Source organism: Mus musculus, chromosome 9, assembly GCF_000001635.26.
Source record: "Mus musculus strain C57BL/6J chromosome 9, GRCm38.p6 C57BL/6J".
NCBI lineage: Eukaryota > Metazoa > Chordata > Mammalia > Rodentia > Muridae > Mus > Mus musculus.
Genome location: NC_000075.6, coordinates 75,385,717 through 75,410,042, shown reverse-complemented (window position 1 = coordinate 75,410,042; position 24,326 = coordinate 75,385,717). Strand labels below are relative to the sequence as shown.

General features: G+C 45.4%; 1 protein-coding gene across 3 annotated transcripts; it reads left to right on the top strand.

Moving 5' to 3' along the window:
- The first annotated feature begins 26 nt into the window (after positions 1–26).
- On the top strand, positions 27–23,261 carry Mapk6 (mitogen-activated protein kinase 6). Of its 3 annotated transcripts, none has more exons than NM_015806.5 (6): positions 27–180; positions 11,292–12,464; positions 14,389–14,533; positions 16,514–16,678; positions 19,675–19,876; positions 20,896–23,261. In NM_015806.5, the coding sequence occupies exons 2-6, from the start codon at positions 11,910–11,912 to the stop codon at positions 21,989–21,991; spliced, it is 2,163 nt and encodes a 720-aa protein (NP_056621.4). In that variant the 5' UTR covers positions 27–180; positions 11,292–11,909; the 3' UTR covers positions 21,992–23,261. The 3 variants fall into 3 exon arrangements, with proteins under 3 accessions (NP_056621.4, XP_011241069.1, NP_081694.1); XM_011242767.3 differs by having other exon boundaries at positions 105–188; positions 20,896–23,257; NM_027418.2 differs by lacking the exon at positions 27–180 and adding an exon at positions 684–841.
- Positions 23,262–24,326: the final 1,065 nt, after the last annotated feature.

Sequence of the window (24,326 nt, the reverse complement as noted above, 5' to 3'; positions counted from 1 at the left end):
GCCTCTGCGAGGCCCCGCCTTCTCTCCGCGCCCTCTCTGGCGGGTCGGGGTTACATGGCGGCGACTGCGGCAAAGCGAGAGCCTCGGAAACGCCGCTGCCGCCAGCACAGCCGGAGACCTGAGCCGACCTTGAGGGCTGTCCGCGGGCCCTGCACTCTGTCGATGAGTCGGAGAAGTCCCGTGAGTGTGTATGTGTGTGTGGCCGGGTGCGGGCCGGCGCGGGAGGGAGCGGCAGAGGGCCCGGCGGCGGCGCCGGCTCCCGCGTCCATTGTGTGTGACCCTCCGGGCGGCCGCCGCTCAACAAAGACGCTTTTGTTCCGTGTGCCCGCTCAGCCCGGGCGGCGCGGCCGGCTGCGAGGGCCAGGTCCCCGCGTGGGGCTGGCGGCGCGGCCGGCGCGCCCCTCCCACCCGGCACGCCCCTCGCCGGGCAGCCGGCCGCAGGCATAGCTGGCGGGCCCCCGCCGCCTGCACCGGGCTGCGCTTCGCGGGTTCGAGTCCCCGCCGCCCGCGCCCGGTTCCGCGGGTTCGAGTCCCCGCCAACGCGCAGGCGAGGGCGGTGGTCCAGGAGCGCTTGAGGCGGTGGAGGCTTGCCTTCCTGGCTCGCTGCCTCCCTCAAGCTCTCCTGTCTCCTCCCCTCCCCAGCCTGCCCGGGTGACTCGGCCTCAGCTGACTCCGGCCGGGCAAAGTCTCCGGCACGTTGCGTAGCGCTCTGCTCCTGCCCCTAAGTCCGCCCAAGTTTGTGCCTGGCGGTCCACGAGGTGCCGGGGACCGGCCTGAGACAGGGCTCCTGACACCTTTCCGGACGTTAAGGTGTGATCCGGAAAAACACCCTGATGAAAACGTACGTTACCGGTTACAGGCCTCCTCACTTGGAGCTTGTTATGATCGGACTTGGGAGTTGTGAGGAGTGGAGGGCTTTCGGCCGCCTTTTGTTCCTGCCTGGCTTTGGCTCTCCGGCTCAGGTGCCTTGGGGAAGCTGCGTGCAGCAAGCTCCTTTAGATCGCTTTCGTGTTTTACCTTTCTTTGACTTGAAAGTAGGAAAGATGGAGCGCAGGGACTTGGTAAAGGGGAGTTAGGTCTCTTTACAGTATCTAAACAGTTCGTGTTCGTTGCTAAGAGTCCGGAGGCAGTATTAACTTTTTATGGATACAGATAGATGATTGTCAGAGGGGGAAATAAAAACGTTCTCAGGCCATCAAACGAAGAGCAGCTAGCTTCAGAATAAATTGTTGATTATTCTAGCGTTTTTATTTTGGTAAAATTCTGGGTTTTGACGTTCTGTCTCTTTAACGTTGGAGAACTGCGTTGGAAAGAATTTGAGAAGAATGTGGGGTCTAACCAGGGTCCAGTCCTCAAAGGGATTTTGTTGGTTGCAGAGACAGTCGCCACGTAGTCCCAGCTAGGCTTTGAGTAACGATTCTCCTGCCTCGGCTTCCTGCTGGGTTTAACACGTGTGCACCATTGTCCCCAGCTTGAGAGTTTCTAGAAATGACAGATTTTAGTGTTTGGAAATAATTTTGAATTGAGTGGAAGAAACATATCTTTAGCTTGTAGTTGTTAAAAACCTGTTTGTAAGCTGCTTTAACAAAAATATATGTTGTATTAATGTAATTACATCATAAATCTTGCTTTACTGATGTCCCAATTAATAATTGTCATCTCGGAAGCTTGTCAGATTTGAGCAGACAGTTCTATCGCTTCAGTATTACTGTTCCTGAAAAAAAAAAAAAAAAGACCCTGGGAAAATGAAACATTGTTTAAAGTCAGCTTTCTATATGAGGATATTTTGCAGTTTAGTCATTTGCAGGAGAGGATTAAAGTAGCCTGCCCACTTTTTGCGATTAAAAAAGATTCTGGGGAGGACTGGCTTGCGGAACATTTAGTTTCTCAGTAGAAAAGACAACGGTTTTAAAGACAAGTGTAAGTGCCGAGAGCGCTGCAGCATTTTATGTAAGTTCCCGGAGGATGTGAGAACTAAGAACTCACAACCTCGCAGGCCTGCTGACTCAGGGGACCCGGGGAAGGGCCTGGGGTCCAGTGGGAGGAGGCACAGAAGGAAGGCTGCAACTTTGGAGTTGGGTGATGACTCACCCTGCCCACTGCCGCCACTACTACGTGGCTTTTTTTTTTTTTTTTAAATGATAGGCTAAAGTGTTTCTGTCCATATCAGAAATCTCTTTTTCTCCGAAGGATAGTGTCAAAAAACAAAAAAACTAATGGCTTCTTAAATTGGCTCTTAAAAGGATATCCAGTACCCTGCAGGTACAATTGTGTAACATTTGTTGAGAGAAAAGATAAAGTCAATTGCTGTTTAGTTGCTGAAATTAAATGTTTGATAATAACAGGTCTTTGGCTGCTAGTAAGAGAGATTTTTTTAGGAAGTTATATATGGACAGACAGTACATTATAGTCTTGGTGGAAATTGGCTAGTTTTCATTGATCATCTATAAGGTATTGGTTTAAGTGTTGTTAGTAGGAACTGTAAAACATACTTTCTTGTGATATTTATGCATTTTCAGTATATTGAAATTATTACTATCATTTTTATCAGTATGGGGTTTTGCCTGCATGTATGTCTGTGCACCATTTGACTGGTACCTTCAGAGAGGCCTGAAGAAGACATTGGATCTCTTGGCACTGGAGTTTCAGAGGCTTGTGAGCTGCCATGTGGGTGCTAGGAATCAAACCTGGATCCTCTGGAACTGCAGCCAGCTTTTGTAACTGCTGAGCCGTCCCCGAGCCTGGTGAATTTTCTATTTTAATGAGGACAGGTTGAAACAGGCATTGTTACAAACACTGTTTCCAATCAGTTTTTAAAGAGAGAAACTGAATGGATAGTTCCAAATTTAGGATTTAAGCTGAAGCTCGGTAATAAAATAGTGAACATATTTCATGGCCTGCAATAACAGATTGGTGTAAAATAAGATTGAAGGAGGGCAGAGCTGGGGTTGTGCTCACTTTGAAAGCCACCGCTGCTCAGGCAGAGCCCACCTGAGCTGTGAGGTTGAGGCAGTCTGCTGAGTGTGGGAGACCTGCCTACAAGATTTTGAGGGGAAACAAGACATATTGAAGGTGACAATTTGTTTCCTAATGGAGGAAATATATAAAAATCCCCCCACCCATTTGTTATTTTCTCTTCACTGTTCATTTTCTGAAAGTTGTTTGGGAAGTTTCCTGGGCAGTGACTGTATCGTGGGTTTGAATTAAGTCTTTGGAGACATTTTGAAGTTGTATTGCATGCTCTACACAAGTAATTCTAACTCTGATTAATTCAGACCCACTCTCCCTTACTAAAGGAAACACAGAGACACATGTAAAAAGGCTGAGAGTTTCAAAGCATCACAGGACTTAGAAATTGAGCATGTGGGCCTTTTAAATGCAGGTAATCAGTGGTTGTTCGTATTCAGAAGTTAAAAGCAGGCAGGTTTTCCCTGAGGTGTGGATTCCTGAGGTTAGGTGGGCAGCCCTCTCTCCCCTGCTTTCAGTTCCTTGTGTGCATTGCTCCTTTGAATTGTGTGTTACTTCAGGGCTCCTGTTAAACCAGGAAGATACCTCCAAAGTCACCTCTCTGTGACATTGTTGGCACTCCTCTGCCAGCCCTGACAGGCTGTTTTAAAAGTGGACTCTACACTCTAACCTGCCTATAGTACCAGGGTCTCGGTCAGTTTTATTGCTTAGTACTCAAGAGTTTACAAATATAAAAGTGACATGACTGTACTCCATGGCTTCTTGCCAGGGAGCTGCTCATGGGCACTGATGCTATTAAGGTGACAGTGGCTCCCATGAGTCCAGTTCCCTCTTCTCTCAATTGTGGGTTTGAAAAATATAGTATGTCCTGATGAGGCGCCCCTCCCACTTTTGTTTTGTTGAGACAGCTCCCTACATAGCCCAGCCTTGCCACAAATGGATTATCTTCTTCTCATGAAATCACAGCCATGTGATATCGAGCTTGGCTGCGAGAATTTGATGTCTGCTTTTTGTCTTGTTTTGTTTTTTAAGATTGATTTCATGTATATAAGTACACTGAAGCTGTCTTCGGACACACCAGAAGAGGGCATCAGATCCCATTACGGATGGTTGTGAGCCACCATGTGGTTGCTGGGAATTTAACTCAGGACCTCTGGAAGAGCAGTCAGTACTCTTTAACTGCTGAGCCATCTCTTCAGCCCGCTTTTTTTTGTATTTTTAAAGATTTATTGCTGGGTATGGGGGCTCACCTTTACTCCTAGCATTTGGGTGGCAAAGACAGGCGGATCTCTAAATTCAAGGCCAGCCTGATCTTGAAAAAACAGACAAAAAATTATGATTTTTAAAAATCTGTGTGTGCATGCTCATGCCTGCACATAGTACCAGAGGAGGTCAGAAGAGGGGTCAGGTCCTCTGGGCCTAGAGTTATGTGCAGTTGTGGGCCTCTCAAGTTGGGTGCCGAGACTCAAACTCTGGTCTTGCAGTAGCAGCAAACACCCTTAACCACTGAGCCATCTCTCCGGCCTCCTCTTTCTTTACTGTTTAAAAAGAGTGTGTCTGAAGAAGTGTGTGTGTGTGTGTGTGTGTGTGTGTGTGTGTGTGTGTGTGTGTGTAAGTAAATAAAAGACAGGTTCTGAATATGTTTATTGGGCTGGCTCTGAAGTCCTTGACTCAAGTGATTCTTCTACTGACTTAGGAGTAATGGCAATTTATAAAAGGTTTATCTTTTAAACAAGTCAGCCCTTTAGAAACATTAAATGTTGATATAGTAAATGATTTGTCTTTCTTTTGTATTTTACTTATTTACATTTCAAGTGTTATCCCCTTACCTGGCTTCCCCCCTCCCAGAAACCCCCTATCCCATCCCCCCTCCACTATGATTTATCTTTATATTTTGTTGTCAACTTGACATAAACTAGAGTCATCTGCGAAGAGAGACCTCAGTTGAGATAATGCCTCCATCAGATTGTCTTGTAGTTAAGTCTGTAGGGCATTTTCTTGATTAATTGGTGTGGAAGGTCCCAGGCAGATATCTGAGTTTCAGGCCAGCCTGGGTTGCACAGTGAAGGCCTGTTTTCAAACAAAACCACTCCCGGAACAAACAAGAAAGAAAGCAGGCTCAGCAAGCCAATAAACAGGGTTTCTCCATGGCTTCTGTTTGAGTTCCTGCCTCCAGGATCCAGCTTTGAGTTTATGCCCTGACTTCCCTTTATGATAAACTGTGAGTAGTAGGTGAAGTAAACTCCTTCTCGGTCAGTTGGTCATTTTATTCCACAGTGTTTTTCACAGCAGTGGGAAGCAAATTAGTTCATCAAGTTTTTCATTTGATTTTCATTTCACTTCGGTGGCTTAAAAGTTATTAGAATGTTGGTCTGGTGAGATGGCTCAGCAGGCTAAGGTGCTTGCCACGCAAACCGGGTGACCTGAGCTAGAGCTCAGTAATTCATGTGCAGGGGGAAGGGGAGAATTGTCAGATGCCAGAGTTGTCTCTGACCTCTGCATGCATGCCGTGACGAGCGTGGATCATAGACACAAAAGTAATACATAGAACTTCAAAGGCTTTGGCATGTAAGAACCTTAACATTTACTTCTGCAGCCAGAAAACACACACACACACACACACACACACACACACACACACACACCTGTGTGTGTGTGTGAAAGAGTGGCATGGATGTGTTGCTCCAGCTACAGGCTGTAACTTGGTTCTGTGTGCTGCTGGAGATTGAGCTGGGCCTTCCTGTGTGGTAGGCAAACATTACCAAATGAGCTGTATTCCTAGTAATCTAGATTTGTTTTGTTTTGTTTTGTTTTTCTTTGTTTGGTTTTTTGAGACAGGGATTCTCTGTGTAGCCCTGGCTGTCCTGGAACTCACTCTGTAGACCAGGCTGGCCTGGAACTCAGAAATCCGCCTGCTCCTGCCTCCCGAGTGCTGGGATTAAAGGCGTGTGCCACCACGCCCAGCTAGATTTTTATTTTTATTTTTTTAACTAAATTTGAAATTAGATATCTAAGTCTCAGTTTGGTAATTCTTCCCTCCTTTATGTACAAACCGAAGTGATGGTAGGTTTTTTTGCCCCCTAACTTACTTTATGCCTGGTTATTTTTTTTTAATGGCTGTTAGAAAGCAGTGTCAATTTCCCATAGTCCTGTTCAACAACGCACACACATTTCCTTCTGTTTCTCTTACTTGGATCAATCCCTAGTGCCATAAAATCCAATGAATGAATGAATGGGTCCTTCAGTGGAGTCAGTCATAGTTCAGTTAATGAATCTCCATCTATGGCTTATGGCCACCCTGTGGAAAGTATAGTGCAGACATCATGGAGGATACTGTGAACTATGATACGATTTATAATGTGTTTCTCACATTCTTCTCTGGTGACATCGTCATTTTTCTGGCTTTCTTGCAGGCTTCTGTTTCACTGCTAGTGATGATCAGTTCTCAGTCCTCCCCTGATACACACTTGTTTCTTTCTCCTGACTGACTTTAAGAGCTGTTCTTTATGGTGTGTGTGTGTGTGTGTGTGTGTGTGTGTGAGAGAGAGAGAGAGAGAGAGAGAGAGAGAGAGATGTGTGTGTGTGTGTGTGTGTGTGTGTGTGTGAGAGAGACCGGTTTGGTGTGAATTCTTTTGGGCTTTGTTTTTGTTTTTAATCTATTTTGGAAGAATTCTGAGAGGTATTTCTAAGGACTGGTTAGTTCCCGGAACCTTGGAGCTCTCCCCTTCCAGCCCAACTCCTGGCTCTGCTGCCTGCAGGAGCTGCTAGTCTCTTGCTTTCCAGTGCAGCGCCATGTTTCCTTGGCTCCGCTCTAGGAGACTCTGAACGTGTTCTTCTGCAGATGCCCAATCCTGTGGAGGCGGATCCTTGTCTTGGCTTCATGTCTCAGAGGGCAGCCGCTTTGGACATGGTGGGTTTTCAAGCCCCTTTTATTTTGGGGATGCTCTCCATATGTGGGCCTGCGTGGCCTCAGCCTTGCAGCAGCGCTCCTTTCTGTGCCTCACTAAGTGCCGGGGTTAGATGTGAGTGGGTACCATACCTGACTTCCCCAGTCTTTTGTGCTCACTGAATACCAATAGAAAGAAAGGGGCTGGAGAGAGGGACGTGCACTCTGTGTTCACATACAGCCATGAAGCTCCCCTTAGAAGTTTGATTTCTCCTTAATCCTGATGGTGAAAAATTATATTGCCGGGCACAAGAGCAGTATAGTATCTTCTCTGATGAAGGGCTTGACATTTTAATGAAAACAGATGTTTTAAGAATTTTTTTTAATGAGTATGGGTGTTTTGCCTGAATGAGTGTATGTGCCCCATATTTGTGCCTGGTGACTGGAGGTCAGAAGAGTGTGTTGGATCCCCTGGAATTGTCAAGGATGGGAGTCAACTTTAGAACCTCCTGGGTGCTGGGATAGGAAGGGCTCGATTGCAGAACCATGTATGTCAGTCCTTTTAAGACTAGGTTTTGTTGCCCAGACTGGTCTTGAACTGATGCTGTGTCAGCCTCCTGAGTGGCTGGGAGCACTGCTGGTGGAGTCAGCCCACTGTTTCTGGACAGTTTTCTAAGGTCCTGTACCAGGAGCAGGCTCAGCTCCAGGACAGTGGTGATCGGTTTCACCTGTGGTTTGGGAAGGGCCTAGGTGCCTTAGACCCTGCGAGGACTACAGTGTGTGGAGGTCGGACAGACACGTGCTCTGTGCTGCCTGGGCTCCCTCGGCTTTCACAGAGGCTGCGTCTGTGGTTCCGTGGAGCACACTTCCCCGACACGGTCTGTCCCTCCACCTCCACACAGGAAAAGGGGGGCGTAACAAAGCTCAAGAGCTTTGGCTTCTGCACTCCCAGGCTTGAAACCAGTTGCATTTTCCTGTTGACAGGTTTTCATGTCTACGGTGGGGTGAGGCTCCTGAGGGAATGCCTGGAAAATGTATCTTCACAGACACTCTCCGGTGGCCAGGCTCGTCCTTAGATTCTAGAAAATCTGAGAATAGGGCTTAGCTCCTCCAAATGGCTCATCTCCTCACTGGCTAGGCTGTTTACTCATTCAGCACAGTTAGTTTATAGGGCACCTAGTAACTGCCGGATGTATGGTCAGAAAATGCTAGTAAACGGCTTAGTCTCAAACCTTTTCATTGAAAGCACACAGGCACCGTAGCGGAAGAGGGGTGGTGTCCTGGGAGAGAGAGAGAGTAAAGAATCTGCAGAATAACCTTGGAGAAGAGGAGAGTGCTTGCTGCTGTAAGAGGAGAAAGGGCAGATGCAGGGGAGAGAGCAGGAGGGAAGCCCTCAGACGTGGGTTCTCTGAGTCAGGGCTGGCACACAGTGAGCCTTCAGGGTTCTCTGTCTGACAGAATGAGATGGATGGCTACAAGAACTGACTCTTAGACTCTTAGAACGGTTAAGGTCTAATCCTCTGTGCTCTGGGATAACACTTCTTCAACTCCTTTCGTTGTGTCTTTGAGATAGATGTGTGACCTGCTTGGGTCTGTCATAGGTCAATATGGGGATGACAGGTATAGATGCTCCTGTGAGACCCTTGGTGCACTGAGAGTCAGTACTAAAGGTGGTGTCTTCACTAGCTTAGAAAACAACTCTATTGAGCTTCTGGCGTAGTGACATAGAGTAAGTTGCCAAGTTTTGGGGGTTATCTGACCTATCCTGATTGCCACACAAATCCGATGGGAATCTGTAGACATCCAAAGGTATCTAAAGAATTGCTCAAATGCTTGTGGTCCTGCGTTTGTTCCTATATTTCTTTAATCTTATGTCAGTGTGGCATTTTAGAAGCAAAGTCTTGTGGTGGTGCAGAGCTTTAATCCCAGCACTCAGTGAGTTCAAAGCCAGCCTGGTCCTTGTAGTGAGTTCCAGGCAAGCTGAGCTTCATAATAAGCTTTGTATTCCCTGGTCACTGATGAAGTCGTGGACAGGAAGAAGGTAGAGAAGATATATGCTGGACAGAGGGGAGCTGAGTAGTTACTGATACTACATGGAACAAGCCTGTTAGACCTTGCTGTCTCTCTAGTTTCCTGAGATGATTCGCCAGTACTGGTTTATATCACTGGCCTCCTTGAGGTCCAGATCCTGAAAGGGATAAGACTTCAGGCTACTCAACCTGAGGAGCAAGGAGTGCCTGTAAGCAGGCAGCGAAGCTGTGGCCTTCTATGGCCCGGGAGCTCAGTAACTGGAGAGTGTTAAGGCATGATCGCAGACAAGGGTGAATTTGATAACAGTACCATTGTGCCAGGCTTAGGAGACAGAATAGATTTCAACCCGTCCCTTCCCAAGGCAGCTGGCTGAGTTCCAGTTAACCCAGGCTGCTCACTAGTCTCCCGAGAAGAGCAAGGTGAGCAAGTGCCTTTCAGAGGCTGTCACTCTGAACAGGCTAGGTGGATACTTAACCCTAAGAAGCTGCAATGTGCTTGCAAGTGTGTGTGTGTGTGTGTGTGTGTGTGTACACGTGTACCTTTAAGACTGTTGTTATAGCCTTCCTGATACACGTCCAGTCCAGAGTTAGAACAGAAAATTAAGTTTCTATACAGTAGGGGGCATTACCCCCAGCCCCAAAAACCCAACAACATAAAAAGAAAGTGTCAGCCGGGCGTGGTGGTGCATGCCTTTAATCCCAGCACTTGGGAGGCAGAGACAGGTGGATTTCTGAGTTCGAGGCCAGCCTGGTCTACAGAGTGAGTTCCAGGACAGCCAGGGCTATACAGAGAAACCCTGTCTTGAAAAAAAGCAAAAAAAAAAAAAAAAAAGTGTCTCTCTAGGGGCTTACCTGAAAGAGAAATAGTTGGTCCAAGGATGGTCCTCGCTCATTGGTCTGTACTCCTTCTCCTTTGTGTTTACACTGTGTTGCTTTAACGTTCTTTTATTCTTATGTATTTTCCATTTTCTGGGACAAATTCTCACTTTGTATCCCTGACTGGACTTGAACTTGCTATTTAAAGAAAACTGGTTTTGAACTCAGAGATCCACCTGCCTCTGTCTCCCAAGTGTTAGGATTACAAGTGTGAGCCATCATGTCCTGCTTTCTTTTATATCATTTTAAACTTCCACCAATACTGTTATCAATATTCTGTTTTTTTTTCCCTGTTTTCATTCCTTCTCAAACTTGATGTTAATGGATTATTAAAATATGTTTTTTAGGGTCTAGGGAGATCACTGAGAATAAAGTGCTTGCTATGCGAGCCTGAGAAACTGAGTCCAGTCCTCAGCACTGATGTAAAAGCCAGGCATAGAGGCACAAATGTGCCTCCCCGAGTCCTACAACCCCAGTGTTTGCAGTTGGAAATGTTAAGAAACGTTGCTTTCCCTGACAGTCAGTGGTGTCCCGAGTGAGCTACCCATTTTTGACCAGCTTCGAAGTGTGTTCCCCAAGTTTATCTTGTGCTGCTAGACTTTGCTTACTGGATACTGGTACTTAGTTGATAATAGTAACACAATGTTCCAAAGAAAAGCACTATTAACATTTAACCTTTCAAATGAATTTTACTTGTAAAAAATTCTATAAACATATTAAGTTGTCCTGTATGTTGGTGGCATACACCTTTAATCCCAGCACTTGGGAGGCAGAGGCATGCAGATCTCTGTTAGTTCAAGGCCAGCTTGGTCTACAGAGCAAGCTCCAGGACAGGCAGAACTACACAGAAATCCTGTCTCAAACAACAAAACAAAAAAAAAGAAATTGCGATTTTTCCATACTGGTTGACATTTTTGTGGTATGTGTCTGTGTGTGTGTGTGGCAGTGGGGGTGGGTTGCATGCATGCCTGTTTTGTACAGACATGCCTGTACTCATGCAGAGGCCAGGGGGCGGTGTTGGGCATCCCGCTGTATCATTCTTTGACTTACATCCCTGAAACAGGGTCCAGTGGTCCTCCTGATCTACTGCCCACAGTGTGGGATTACAAGCTTTTTACATGGGGAGTAGGGTTGTGCTCAGGTCGATGTTTGCACAGCCAGCCCTCTTAGCCACTGACCCATCTTCTCAGGTTCCCTGGTTGCCATTTCTAAAATGCCAACTTGGTAAGCCTGTTGCAGAGGATTGAGTGCTGTGAGGTCTGGGAACTAACCACTTGACTAAATGTGGTGTATTAGGGTGAAGGGAGGGAGGGACGGACGGACGGACGGACGGACTGAGACTGAGAGACTTTTATTCTGTAGCCCAGGCTGGCCTGGAACTCCATGCAGTCATCTTACACAGCCTCCCTAGATTATAGGTGTGTGTCGCCATGCCTTCTGTAGTCCCTGGGAAATGCCTCGCTGTCCTGTCATTGTACGGTTGGGAAGTGTTTCCTCTGGTAGTGATCTCCCCTTCTTTGTTTCCACCCCAGGTTGTATCAGAGTAAGATGGACGGTAGCTTTGACTGTGATTGTGGTGAGCTGGAGCCACCTGATCACTAAGAAGAGACGTCCATCAGCCAACGTCACCAGGGCTTCCTGTTGAAACACAGCGACAAGGAAGCGAGGAAGCAGAGGGAACTAGTGCTTCCCAGCGCCTTAGGATGCTGCTCAGGACCAGTCCAACACTGAATGTATCTGCACTGTGAGAGGATGTCCACGGAGGCCTGCCGGGCGCATATTTATTCACAGTTTTGTCCCATGTTAAGTCGGTTAGCATAGTAAATCTGAGTGCATACTATGTCATTTCATTCCGTTTGAGTTTCTTGAGTGTTTTCTTTAAATGTCTGCAGAGTTGCTGCCCTTCCTTGAACTATGAGCACTGCAATCTTCTTAATTCTCAGTATGAATAGAGATTTTTGAGCTTTAAGTCTGAGGGGAACTCAGCGGGCCTGGTTGGCGTCTGCAATGAACATCAAGAAACCATCGTGCCGTGGGAACGTGATTGCTTTTCTCCCGTTTTGAGAGATCTTTCCTTTGATGCCAGTTTTCTCCCTTGTTTACACAAGTTCAACAGTTTGAAAGGAAAAGGCAATTGTAAGGGTTTCAAAATGGCAGAGAAATTCGAAAGTCTCATGAACATTCATGGCTTTGATCTGGGCTCTAGGTACATGGACTTAAAACCATTGGGCTGCGGAGGCAATGGCTTGGTCTTTTCTGCTGTAGACAATGACTGTGACAAAAGAGTAGCCATCAAGAAAATTGTCCTCACCGATCCCCAGAGTGTCAAACATGCTCTCCGTGAAATCAAAATTATTCGAAGACTTGACCACGATAACATTGTGAAAGTGTTTGAAATTCTTGGTCCCAGTGGAAGCCAGTTAACAGACGATGTGGGCTCTCTCACGGAGCTGAATAGCGTCTACATTGTTCAGGAGTATATGGAGACAGACTTGGCGAATGTGCTGGAGCAGGGCCCTTTACTGGAAGAGCATGCCAGGCTTTTCATGTATCAGCTGCTACGTGGGCTCAAATATATCCATTCTGCAAACGTACTGCACAGAGATCTCAAGCCAGCTAATCTTTTCATTAACACTGAAGACTTGGTGCTGAAGATAGGTGACTTTGGCCTGGCACGGATCATGGATCCTCATTATTCCCATAAGGTACGTAGAAAGCTATCTCCACCCTGCCTCCAAACTGATACTGGGTCTTTTCCTGATGCAGGTCTACTTTCATTCGAAAGCGCTAGGATTTGATTGAAGGTGAAGTGGAATCCTAGTTAAATACAACTTCCTCAAAGTGGATGGTTATCTGTTAGTAGTTTTGTTTTGTTTTGTGTTGTTTTTTAATTTCAAGACAGGGTTTCTCTGTGTAGCCCTGGCTGTCCTGGAACTCACTCTGTAGACCAGGCTGGCCTTGAACTCAGAAATCTGCCTGTTTCTGCCTCCCATGTGCTGGGATTAAAGGCGTGTGCCACCACTGCCCTGCGAAGGTTTTTTTTTTTTTTAATTTATTTATGAGTGCACACCAGAAGAGGGCATCAGATCCCATTACAGATGATTGTGAACCACCATGTGGTTGTTGGGATTTGAACTCAGGACCTCTGGAAGAGCATCCTGTGTTCTTAACCACTGAGCCATCTCTCCAGCCCCAGAACTTCACTAAGTTCTGAATTGTACAACTTTTTCGGTTTGTGTTTTGAGACTGGGTCTTGCCTTGTAGTCAAGGTACCTTGGATTCTAGTGCATAGTGTAACCTAACCTCAGACTCACCTGTCTTCATCCTCCTAAATAATGAGATTCCAAGCATGAGGTGCTGTATAGTTACTGTAATTGAAGTTCTTATCTAGTTATTTGGGTCTGGTGTTCTATTCGAAGCTTTCCCAAGTTTTAAGTTGTCTTTTGTCCATTTGATGATGCTGAGCTGCGTACACTGCACTATAGCTGTACGTTACTTAAATGAAATCTAGACAACTGGCAATTAAATACAGCCAAAAAAGTCACTTCATAGCACCTTCCCTTTATAAGCAACTTTTTTTTTTCATATCAGAACTCTAGCCTTTTGATTTTAAATTGGAGTCTTAGAATCTTAATGTAGGGAGAGATAGATGAATCTATCTAAGTCAAGGACAGTCTGGTCTACACAGTGAGTTCCAGGCCAACTAGGATTGAGATAGTCTCAATAAAATGAAATAAAATATAAAAGTAGAGCTGATTTGGTGACAAAGAACCTCTGAAAGATTATGTGGCATTCCAAAGCCATGTCTGAAACAAACAGATCTTCATTCATGTATGTTGTCTTACTGGCTATCTTCTGTCCATTAGAAAAAAGGAGAGTGGGTGTCGGTCAGCAGAAACACCCTTGCAGCAAGCCTGATAACCGAGTTCCCTGAACCCACGCTGTAGAGGAGGATGGATTCTTCCACGCTGCTCTCTGACCTGACGCTTACGCTGTGGTGTATGGCTGCTGGCTCTCCTCCCTCCTCCCTCAGCTGTACAGATTAATAAACAACCTTTACCATAGAGGTTGAGTCCCTGTAGAGCATAGTGAGGTGTGGACAGAGCACTGGAAGGAGCCACACCCAGACCTTTACTCCAGCCTGTGGATCACTAAGCAGACCACCTGTCTAGTTCTCTGACCTGCAAAGCAGTTGTCAGTACAGTGTCTGCTGTTCTGAGGCTGGAACAAAGCCATGTGGTCCAAGAGTGCGGTGTTGGTGAGAGAATCTTCTCTCCTTGGAGCTGCTATGTTCTCTCCCTCACCTTTCCCTCTGATCCAGAGCAAGCCTACTCCTTAAAGCTTGTGCTGAGACCCTGTTTCTCTTCTGAAACAAGTTGAACTTGGCCTAGATTTGCCATTAAGGCCTCACGGTATATTTTGTTCTGCTCTTTTTGTGACGGTCGCCTTAGAGAATCCCATCTTTTGGGGAATGTTGTGGCCTCTAGTAATACTAAGCCTTGAAAATGGGCTTAGAAATCAAAGTAGTAATGGAGAATTTTATGGCTTTTTTTTTGGAGGATGATTTTTTTTTTCTCCCCTTTCTCTAAAGTAAAGGATATTGAAATGTGTTTGGCATTTCTTTTCCAGGGTCATCTTTCTGAAGGATTGGTTACCAAATGGTACAGATCTCCACGGCTTTTACTTTCTCCTAATAATTACACTAAAGCCATTGACATGTGGGCTGCAGGCTGCATCTTTGCTGAGATGCTGACTGGTAAAACCCTCTTTGCAGGTCAGTGTTGTATGGGAAAAGTGTATCTATCAGAAGTCATGTTACCTCTAAGGCAAGGTTATGTAAGATTTCAGAGAACGTATTACATACAGTCTGGAATATTCAAGTGCAAAGATAAAATGGTGTTTATATTACTAAGAAATGAGAACATTTATTCACATACTCATTAAGTTGCTCTAGTGTTTAGTTAGCATCCTGCTGTTCTATTACGTGCCAGCTTATTTCTAAACTTTAGTGTTTTGTGGATCCACACTCCTGTCTTAAGTCATATCTGATTCTCATTAGTTTTCCTAGTAAACTCACTGTTGAATGTCCTTACAATGAAGAAGCTGTTAGCTCTTAAAGGAGCAAGGAAAAAGCCAAGTGTTCTTAAGGAAACTTAGGTGTACACTCATTTAAAGTGAGTTTCAGCTGGAGATGTGGCTCCAGGTTCCTGGATTCATGGAGCCTGTGTTTCAAATCAAGCACTGCAGAAAGTTGGGTGTGTGGTTCAGTGTGTCTGTGGTATATTTATGGGGTTATGTCTGATTTTAGGACATCTCATCCTTCTGAAGATAGCTATTTCAGTTTCCCCAGATCCTGCAGCTACTTCTGTCTGTGCGTTGCCTGTTCTGGCCATTGCATGTGGATGAAACCATGTATTGGGCTGCTTTCCCGTGGCAGTGTTGTTGAGCTCATTCATGCTGTGCATGCGCCCTACTGTCGGCCACACTGTCTTTCCGTTCATTAGCTGCTGGATGTTTGGGTTTTCACTCTTTGGCACAGCACTGCTGTGAGTGTTTGTGTACCAGTTTCTGTGTGAGCATGTTCTCAGTTCTCATGGGTACACACCCCAGGCATAGGACAGCTAGATGACACATGGTAACTAGACAGTTTTCGAAAGCAGCCACTGAGAAGTGTGGAGGTTCTACCTTCTCCACATCCTCACCAGCACTTTGAAAGTTGTGTGTCTTTGTTGAGCATGATCGTCTCATTGTGCTTCCTGACCTCTTGTTTGCTGGTGTAGGATCTCACACTTGAGCTCAGGTTAGCCCTGGAACTCACGGGGTATGAGTTCTCCTGCCTCTGCCTCCTGGCTGCCAGAATTACAAGTGTGAGCCAGTCTCTTACTGGCTTTTTAATATCTTTGTAGATATCCACATCCTTTTGTGAGCCAGTCTCTTACTGGCTTTTTAATATCTTTGTAGATATCCACATCCTTTTGTTTACCCTTTAATCGGGTTGTCCTTTGCACTTAATAAGAATTCTTTATATACTGTGGACATGGAGTCTCTTATCAGATCCATGCTGTGTACAGAGTCTTCCTTTTGTGAGTGTCTTTTGAAGCACAGAACATTTAATTCTGATGAAGGTTGGCTTTTGCATCTTTAGTGTTAACGTATCTGAGAAACTGCTCTCTACTTTAAGGTCACAGTATTTACTTCTGTGTTTTCTTTGAAGCATTTTATAGTTTTAGCTTGGTTTTCTATTTACTTATTTGTTTGTTTATATTTATATATTTATTTATTTTCATGACAGGGTTTCTATGTATAGCCTTGGCTGTATTAGAACTAACTCTGTAGACTAAGCTGGCCTTGAACTCAGAGATCCAGCCTTCCTAGTGCTGGGATTAATGGTGTGCACCATCTACATTTAGATCAGGATTTGTTTTGGGTTGAATTGTGTGTGTGAAGTGAGGGCAGGCGTCCAATTTCATTATTTTGCTTGTGGATATTTAGTTGTCCCCGAGTCTTTTGATGATAAGGTTTTTATTTACAAATCGAATAGCAAGACACCTTTAAGAAAAAAAAGAAGAGTTGCTCATAAACACAAACCTCCTTGCGATCTTTCTCAGCTTATCTGAGGCTTTAGAGCAGGTCACCAAGGACACCCAGACTCAGCGCAGCAAGGAAAAAGAGCAGGGAAGGATTTGAGGACGTTTCCTGCTAGCCAGGGCAGCTGGGATGCTGTGTTTACAGTTGGCGTGTTGCTTTCACTCAGGTGCACATGAACTTGAACAGATGCAGCTGATCCTCGACTCCATCCCTGTTGTGCACGAGGAGGATCGGCAGGAGCTTCTCAGCGTGATTCCAGTTTACATTAGAAACGACATGACTGAGCCACACAGACCGCTCACTCAGCTGCTGCCGGGGATCAGCCGAGAAGGTATGGGGACTTTGGAGTAACTGGACTGTCTCTGGAGGCTTTAGCTTGCGTCCATCTTGAGGTGTGTTCTTTTCCTAGAGTCTGTAGGGCTTCAGATGGACCCAGGCCTTGGACTCCAGCACTGTCCTCTTGACCTGGCCCTTAGGCTATTGTCCATTTCTTTGCTTTCCTGGAGTCTAGAAAACATAACCCATCCCCTGAAATTTTTTTTTAAGATTTATTTATTATATTTATTTGAGTACACTATAGCTATCTTCAGACACACAAGAAGAGGGCATCAGATTCTATTACAGATGGTTGTGAGCCATCATGTAGTTGCTGGGAACTGAACTCAGGTCCTCTGGAAGAGCGAACTGCTGAACCATCTCTCCAGCCCCTGTTCCCTGATTCTAACCCCATTTCCCACTGTTAGTCAGGGTGTCTATTCTTACACAAACATCATGACCAAGAAGCAGTTGTGGAGGAAAGGGTTTATTCAGCTTACACTTTCCACATTGCTATTGATTACCAAAGGAAGTCAGGACTGGAACTCAAGCACGTCAGGAAGCAGGAGCTGATGCAGAGGCCATGGAGGGATGTTACTTACTGGCTTGCTTTCCCTGGCTTGCTCAGCTTGCTTTTTTATAGAACCCAAGACTACCAGCCCAGGGATGGTCCCACCGACAAGAGGCCTTTCCCCCTTGATCACTAATTGAGAAAATGCCTTACAGTTGGATCTCACAGAGACAGTTCCTCAACTGAAGCTCCTTTCTCTGTGATAACTCCAGCTGTGTCAAGTTGACACACAAAATCAGCCAGTCCACCCACCTACTGTGGGTAAGCATATCAAATGACTAGCTCCAGATTAGCTGTAATGGAGTTCTGTCACTGTTAGACACCAATCAGATATGCCTATGAATGTGACTTACTAAAATAATTTTATTGGGCTATATAGATGGCTTAGTGGTTAATAACAGCACAAGCCCAGAGGACCCAGATTCAATTCCAGTACCCACATGGTGGCTTACAGCTGTCTGTAACTTAAGTTCCAAGAGGCCTGATGCCTTTTCTTCTAGCCTCCCTGGACATCAGGCATGCTAGTCATACACAGACATAATACGCAGGCAGAACACCCATATTTTAAGTGTGTGTGTGGGTAAGCCATATTCTAAAATAAAAACCACTTGTATCTTTAAAAATTGTCAGCTTCCATGATGAGAGTCCATCGGATCAAACTCAGGTTGTCTGGCTTGGCAGTAAGCACCTTCACTCCCGAGCCATCTCAGTGGCTGGAATTTAGATAGAAAAGAACTGAGTCGGGGGAGGGCAGAGGTCTTCATGGCAACGACAGAAGAGCATAGTGCAAGCAAAAGTGTCCGGCCATGTATTTATAAATCCAAATGAACCAACATGTAAGAGTTGGTGCAGTAGGACCAGAGTGTGCAGTGCTAGATGTGAGAGTTTGTGCAGTCTTGAGTATCCTAGAAACTTGGTGAGAGCTGAAACTAACTTCGTCTATAAAGGTAGTTCCTTTTTCAGCGCCACGGAGTGATGCGCCTGTTCAGAGGTCTAACTTCTGTAGGTTTCTGTAATGAGGTAACTTTTTTTTTTTTTCTAGAAAAGGAAAAAGAAAAATCTTGGATCTGAGTTTGGCTCAGAGATAGACCTCTTGCCTGGCATGCTTGGGCCTCTGGTTAACCCCTAGCATCGTACTGAGACTGGGTGTGCACGCTCTTGTACACGCACATGTGCTAGAGACATCAAGGTGTCAGAATTATAATCAAAGATGGTAGTGGTTGGGGCTGGGGTGGAGCTCAGTGATGGAGAGCCTGCGTAGTGTGCACCAGGTTCCAGGCACACTGAAAGCAAAGTCTGGACACCCTCATCTCTCATTCATGCATCCTCTTACTGTCATCCGCTCCCGGGGTTCAGTGTGGTTGACGTTTGTGTGTGAAGTGGCAAGTATTAGGAAAATGGGCACCATTTTCTCAGATGTGCTCAGAAGGAATAAATGCACCGCTAAGAGGGGACATCTGTGTTTAATGTCAGCAGGTGTCCCCTTCAGTGGTTATTACAGATTTCTAGCCGGGCTTTGACTCTGTTTTCACAGCTTGAGTTCAGTGCTACCTCTTGCGTTCTCAGTCTTGTCATAGCATCTCCATCTGCTAGGATACACACACTTAGCCAGCCACTCAGGAGCACCCCTCAAACGCTGGTAAATGAGAAGCAGAGAGGTGTAAGTTTAAAACTATCCAGGTTGAGCCCTATGAAATTGTTGCCACTTGACCACTTTTTACAATTTCATATGGATCAACATAATACTATGACCAGATATAAAGAAAGGGGCATATGAAACTTCTTTTAAGTCTTATTTCTAGCATACCTTTTAATAGTGGAATCTACTTTTTCTTATGAATTGTTTGCTATGGTGCTCTGTGTTCTGTGTAAGTAGTGGGAGACACACCTTCTTAGCTTGAGAGAAGGTCTCACTTTGTGGCTTTCCGGGTCTCAGACACACTGTCTAGATTTGGCTGGTGGTGATGGCCTTGTTCTGACTTCCTCTGTTCCCTGAGTGCCACCAACCTGAAAAGTTGGATTTTTGAGTTTGAGACCTGCCTGGTCTACAAAGTGAGTTTTAGGACAGCCAGGGTTACACACTGCATAAAGAAACCTTGTGTGGAAAGCAAAAAAAAAAAAAAAAAAAAAAAAAAAAAAATGCACCCCGTCTACCATGGCCAGCTAGACACGTTGTATTTTCGTTTTTTGTTGTTGTTGTTGTTGTTTTGGTTTTGTTTTTGTTTTTTTGAGATAGGGTTTCTCTGTGTAGCCCTGGCTGTCCTGGAACTCATCTGTAGACCAGGCTGGCCTCGAGCTCAGAAATCCGCCTGCCTCTGCCTCTGCCTCCGGAGTGCTGGGATTAAAGGCGTTCCTGCAGGCCACCACAGCTGGCTCTGGCGCATTGTGTTGAATGAGTCTGGAGTTTCGGTAGTCTTCAGGTGACTCTCTCCTCCCCTTAGCACTGGATTTCCTGGAGCAGATTCTGACTTTCAGCCCCATGGACCGGCTGACAGCTGAGGAAGCCCTTTCCCATCCTTACATGAGCATCTACTCCTTCCCGACGGATGAGCCCATCTCAAGCCACCCTTTCCACATAGAGGACGAAGTGGACGACATTTTGCTTATGGATGAAACACACAGTCACATTTATAACTGGGAAAGGTGGGTAACTTCATCCTAAGTTAGAAAAACATAACTCACTGACTTTTCAGTGTACTCTATGTTGTGTTCTTTATAGACGTCTTAACATTTTCATAAATGCCTTTGGGGTTTATGTTAGGCCACCATCTTTATTAAATAGCTTTTAGGTAATTCAGCACTAGGCACTGGTCAAAAAAATGAGAAAAGTGCTGTTTTAAGCAGTCATCTTGAAATCTGATTTTAAACTACTGATGTTATAAAGTCATTCAAAGTTTTTAAAAATTGTTTAAATTATATACCTAGTCTTTTTCATCATGAGGATAAAACCCAGGGCTTTGTAATAAACAAGCCCTTTGTTTCCTGGATCTAGGTATCTCAATGAGTAGACATTTTGATTCCTTGTACATGTGACAATTTAATTTGTTTTCCAAATGACCTAAAAGTAACTGTTTTTCCAATACTATAAAAGCTCAGGATGGGTTCCGTTAAAGGCCTTGTGTGGTCCTCGTACTGTGAATTCACTGGGTGGTGCCCACTAAAATGATGCTCTCTGCAGCCTCCTTTTGGTGTTTCTGAATTTTGGGGGTGCCTCATAACAGTCTGCCAGGGTCAGAGTCTTCAGGGGGTTTGATTGTAGGCAGGATTGGGGATCACACATGAGATTTCAGATCTCACGTCTCTGGTTTGGAAAGAAAGGGGCTCTACCATGGCAGCTGCCTGTGCTCCCGCTCTCAGGGAAGGTCCGCCGTCTCACCTGCACGGCATGCCCCTTCTGTTTGCTCACCCCATTTCCTGTCCCTTGATACAGTTCTCCCTGAATAGTACTTTTCCTTAAAAGCACTCACTCAGAGCTGGGTGTGGTGGGTCTGCCTCTATCTCAGCACTGGGGAGACTGAGCAGGATGGACACAAGTGTGAGGTCAGCCTGGCTGTACATGGGGAGGCTCTGCAAACAGCCAAGTGAAAAGCACTTGTTTCCACAGAGAGCACACTGTTTGAAAGTAAAGTCATCACATGGAGTAATGCCTGTGTTTGCTTCAGGTACCACGATTGTCAGTTCTCGGAGCATGACTGGCCTATTCATAACAACTTTGATATCGATGAGGTGCAGCTTGACCCAAGAGCTCTGTCTGACGTCACCGATGAAGAAGAAGTCCAAGTTGATCCTCGAAAATACTTGGATGGAGACCGAGAGAAGTATCTAGAGGATCCCGCCTTCGACACCAGCTACTCTGCTGAACCCTGCTGGCAGTACCCAGATCACCACGAGAACAAGTACTGCGATCTGGAGTGTAGCCACACCTGTAACTACAAAACAAGATCATCACCATACTTAGATAACCTGGTGTGGAGGGAGAGCGAGGTTAACCATTACTATGAGCCCAAGCTTATTATAGATCTTTCCAACTGGAAAGAGCAAAGTAAAGAAAAATCCGATAAGAGAGGCAAGTCCAAGTGTGAGAGGAACGGGTTGGTCAAGGCGCAGATCGCGCTAGAGGAAGCATCCCAGCAGCTGGCTGAGAGGGAGAGGGGCCAAGGCTTCGACTTTGACTCCTTCATCGCGGGGACCATTCAGCTCAGTGCCCAGCATCAGTCTGCTGACGTAGTTGACAAGTTAAACGACTTGAATAGCTCAGTGTCCCAGCTAGAATTGAAAAGCCTGATATCCAAGTCAGTCAGCCGAGAAAAGCAAGAAAAGGGAAGGGCTAACCTGGCCCAGCTGGGAGCCTTGTACCAGTCCTCCTGGGACAGCCAGTTTGTGAGTGGCGGGGAGGAGTGCTTCCTCATCAGTCAGTTTTGTTGTGAGGTCAGGAAGGACGAGCATGCGGAGAAGGAGAACACCTACACCAGCTATTTGGACAAGTTTTTTAGCAGGAAGGAGGATTCCGAAATGCTAGAAACTGAGCCAGTGGAGGAAGGGAAGCGTGGGGAGAGAGGCCGTGAGGCAGGGCTTCTGAGCGGCGGTGGGGAGTTCCTCCTGAGCAAGCAGCTGGAGTCCATAGGCACCCCGCAGTTCCACAGCCCAGTGGGGTCCCCACTCAAGTCCATCCAGGCCACCTTGACACCTTCCGCTATGAAATCTTCCCCTCAAATCCCTCACAAGACATACAGCAGCATTCTGAAACATCTGAACTAAACCTCAGCAGACATTTCTCTTTGTTCTTCATGAAATGCGTTGTGTCTTTTTTTATCACTAATGTTTTAAGTCTTTTTTTTTTTACTTGAATCAGAAGGTGTCATTAATTTGCAAGGATTTTTCTTGGTTCTCAGTTTGTAAAACAGACTTTTTTTTCTACATGTGAGTTAGTTTTCATTTGAACTGGCATGTCGTTTGCACACACACACATACATACACACACGCACACACACGCAAAGAATAGAGCAAAACAATGCAGTGCAGGAGGAGACAAGATGCGCTAGGATGATTAGACATTCTCATAGACCAGTGACCTGCTTTACGGGAAACAAAACCTTGCCTTGAAACTTACACAGTGAGACTGTACATAATTGCATGAAAAGATCTATTTTTTTCCTGAAACATTTTTCATTCATTAGTATTTTCAAGTTTTTCATACTGTACACATTTCTTAAGACACATGATACCAGCAGCAACTGAAAACGAATGCCGAATTTGGTACACATGTGTTATCTACCTCAAGGTAACAAAAGTATGTGGCGAAGCCTAACCCACCCATAGTGCTCCACGGCATATGCACTTCTATCTAGCCAGCGTTTATCGTAGTGAACTATTGAGACTCGTCCACCATTTATACATGTCCTGGTGTTCATTCTTTATAGTGAAGTGTTAAATACATCACATCTTATTTATTTTTAGCAAATCAGTATATTTTCTGTATTTAATTATAAAAGTTAACTTAGTTTTAAGTTTATTTGCAACTGCCCTTCTTTCCATTTGGCACTATGGTTTGTTGCCTGCCGAGCTGATCCGAGACGTCAGCTCGTCCTGAGGCTGTCCATGTACGTTAAGTAAAGTGCTCACTGTGTATAGGAATCTGTATTTTGGAGGTGCTTGATCTATCTACAAAGAAAAAATTAGGAATTTATTATAAAATGCTCCTAGAAGTCTTAATGGTGTTTATTTTTTAAAAACTTGTAATGTTAGACTTGTGTGCATGGAAGTAATTAAGGTACATCACTATTGTAGTTTAAACATTGTACATGATAAGCCTTCCCCCTCCCCACCCCCTGTTTTTACTGTATGTTTTTATTGAATGATCTATTCCCCATCCCTAGGCAAGCATGAATAAAATTAGGTTAAATGTAGCATGTCACTGCTCAGTCTTTTAGAGTTTGTTTTGTCTGTTTTATTTTGCTGAATCCTGTCTGTATCTTTGGTTATCCTCTTTGAAGGAAAAAGAAAAATAAAGATGGCCAGCAGGCACGGCTCCTGTTTGACTCTTTAGAAGGAAAGTTCCCACCGGGTATGTCCAGTGATGGTGTACTCTGTGCGCACACACACACACACACACCCCGGGATGCTCTGGTTGTGCCCCAGCATGTATAGCAGATATGCTGAGTCAAGAGCTTACTCATCCCTAGTGCAAGTAAGGGTGCTCTGTCTGTCGAAGCCTTCATACAGTCAAATGGGATAAACCTTTATGCACTTCAAAGCTGTTAAAACCTGGGGAAGCTTTGAAACTTGCAGAGAAACCTCTATCTCTTCCTCAGTAGATCACCTGGAGGCTGGGCCTGGCCCAGCATTCAACAGGTGGCAGGGGGATCAGGAGTGGAAGGCCAACCTGGCCTCCATGAGCACAGCTGTAAAAAAAAAAAAAAAAAAAAAAACATGGAGGGAAGCCAAGGGTTTCTTTCTTCCTGGGAAACTTGCTCCTGAAATCATTTAATAATGTCAACTTAGCATCAGGAGTAGCTGGACTTTCATTAAAGATTAGACATTTTAAAGCCGTCTAAGGAGGAGGACAGATAACTACTGTGGAACTATATAAAACACGCTTTGTGGGGATCTGGGCTGAGTATTCTTGTTCGTTTTGTTCATCAGACAGGGCCTCAAGTAGGCTCAGCTGGCCTGGCCCGGCCTTGACCTGATCCCTCTGTCTCTGCCCCACAAGTGTTAGGGTTACAGCCATGAGACCCCATGCCTATTTTAGGTGATACCGAGGATTTAATCCAGGGTCTGAGCATATTAGGCAAGTGCCATGTGAAGTACATATATTTAAAAATGAGTTTTGTGATGCAAGGCGTGGTGAGATAGAAACTGTCAGCTAGAGAGGTAGCTCAGGATGTAGGAGTCCTCGCTGCTATTGCAGAGGACCCATCGGGCGGTTCACAACCATCTGCAACTACTTCAGACCTTCAGAGGTGCCTGTACTGCATAGCATACATACCCTCAGGCATTCACAAGAGTACACACAGACACACAGTTTTGGTTTTTAATTGAAGTTTTGGGGACTGGGAAGATGGCTCAGTGGTTAAGAGCACTGGCTTCTGAT

What these genes read in the sequence shown, in the direction of transcription:
- Mapk6 (NM_015806.5), top strand. Translation starts at nt 11,910, where the DNA reads ATGGCAGAGAAATTCGAAAGTCTCATGAACATTCATGGCTTTGATCTG. An exon ending in TGGTAAAACCCTCTTTGCAG is followed by an intron (nt 14,534 to 16,513) that starts GTCAGTGTTGTA and finishes GCTTTCACTCAG; the next exon opens with GTGCACATGAACTTGAACAG. An exon ending in GCCGGGGATCAGCCGAGAAG is followed by an intron (nt 16,679 to 19,674) that starts GTATGGGGACTT and finishes TCCTCCCCTTAG; the next exon opens with CACTGGATTTCCTGGAGCAG.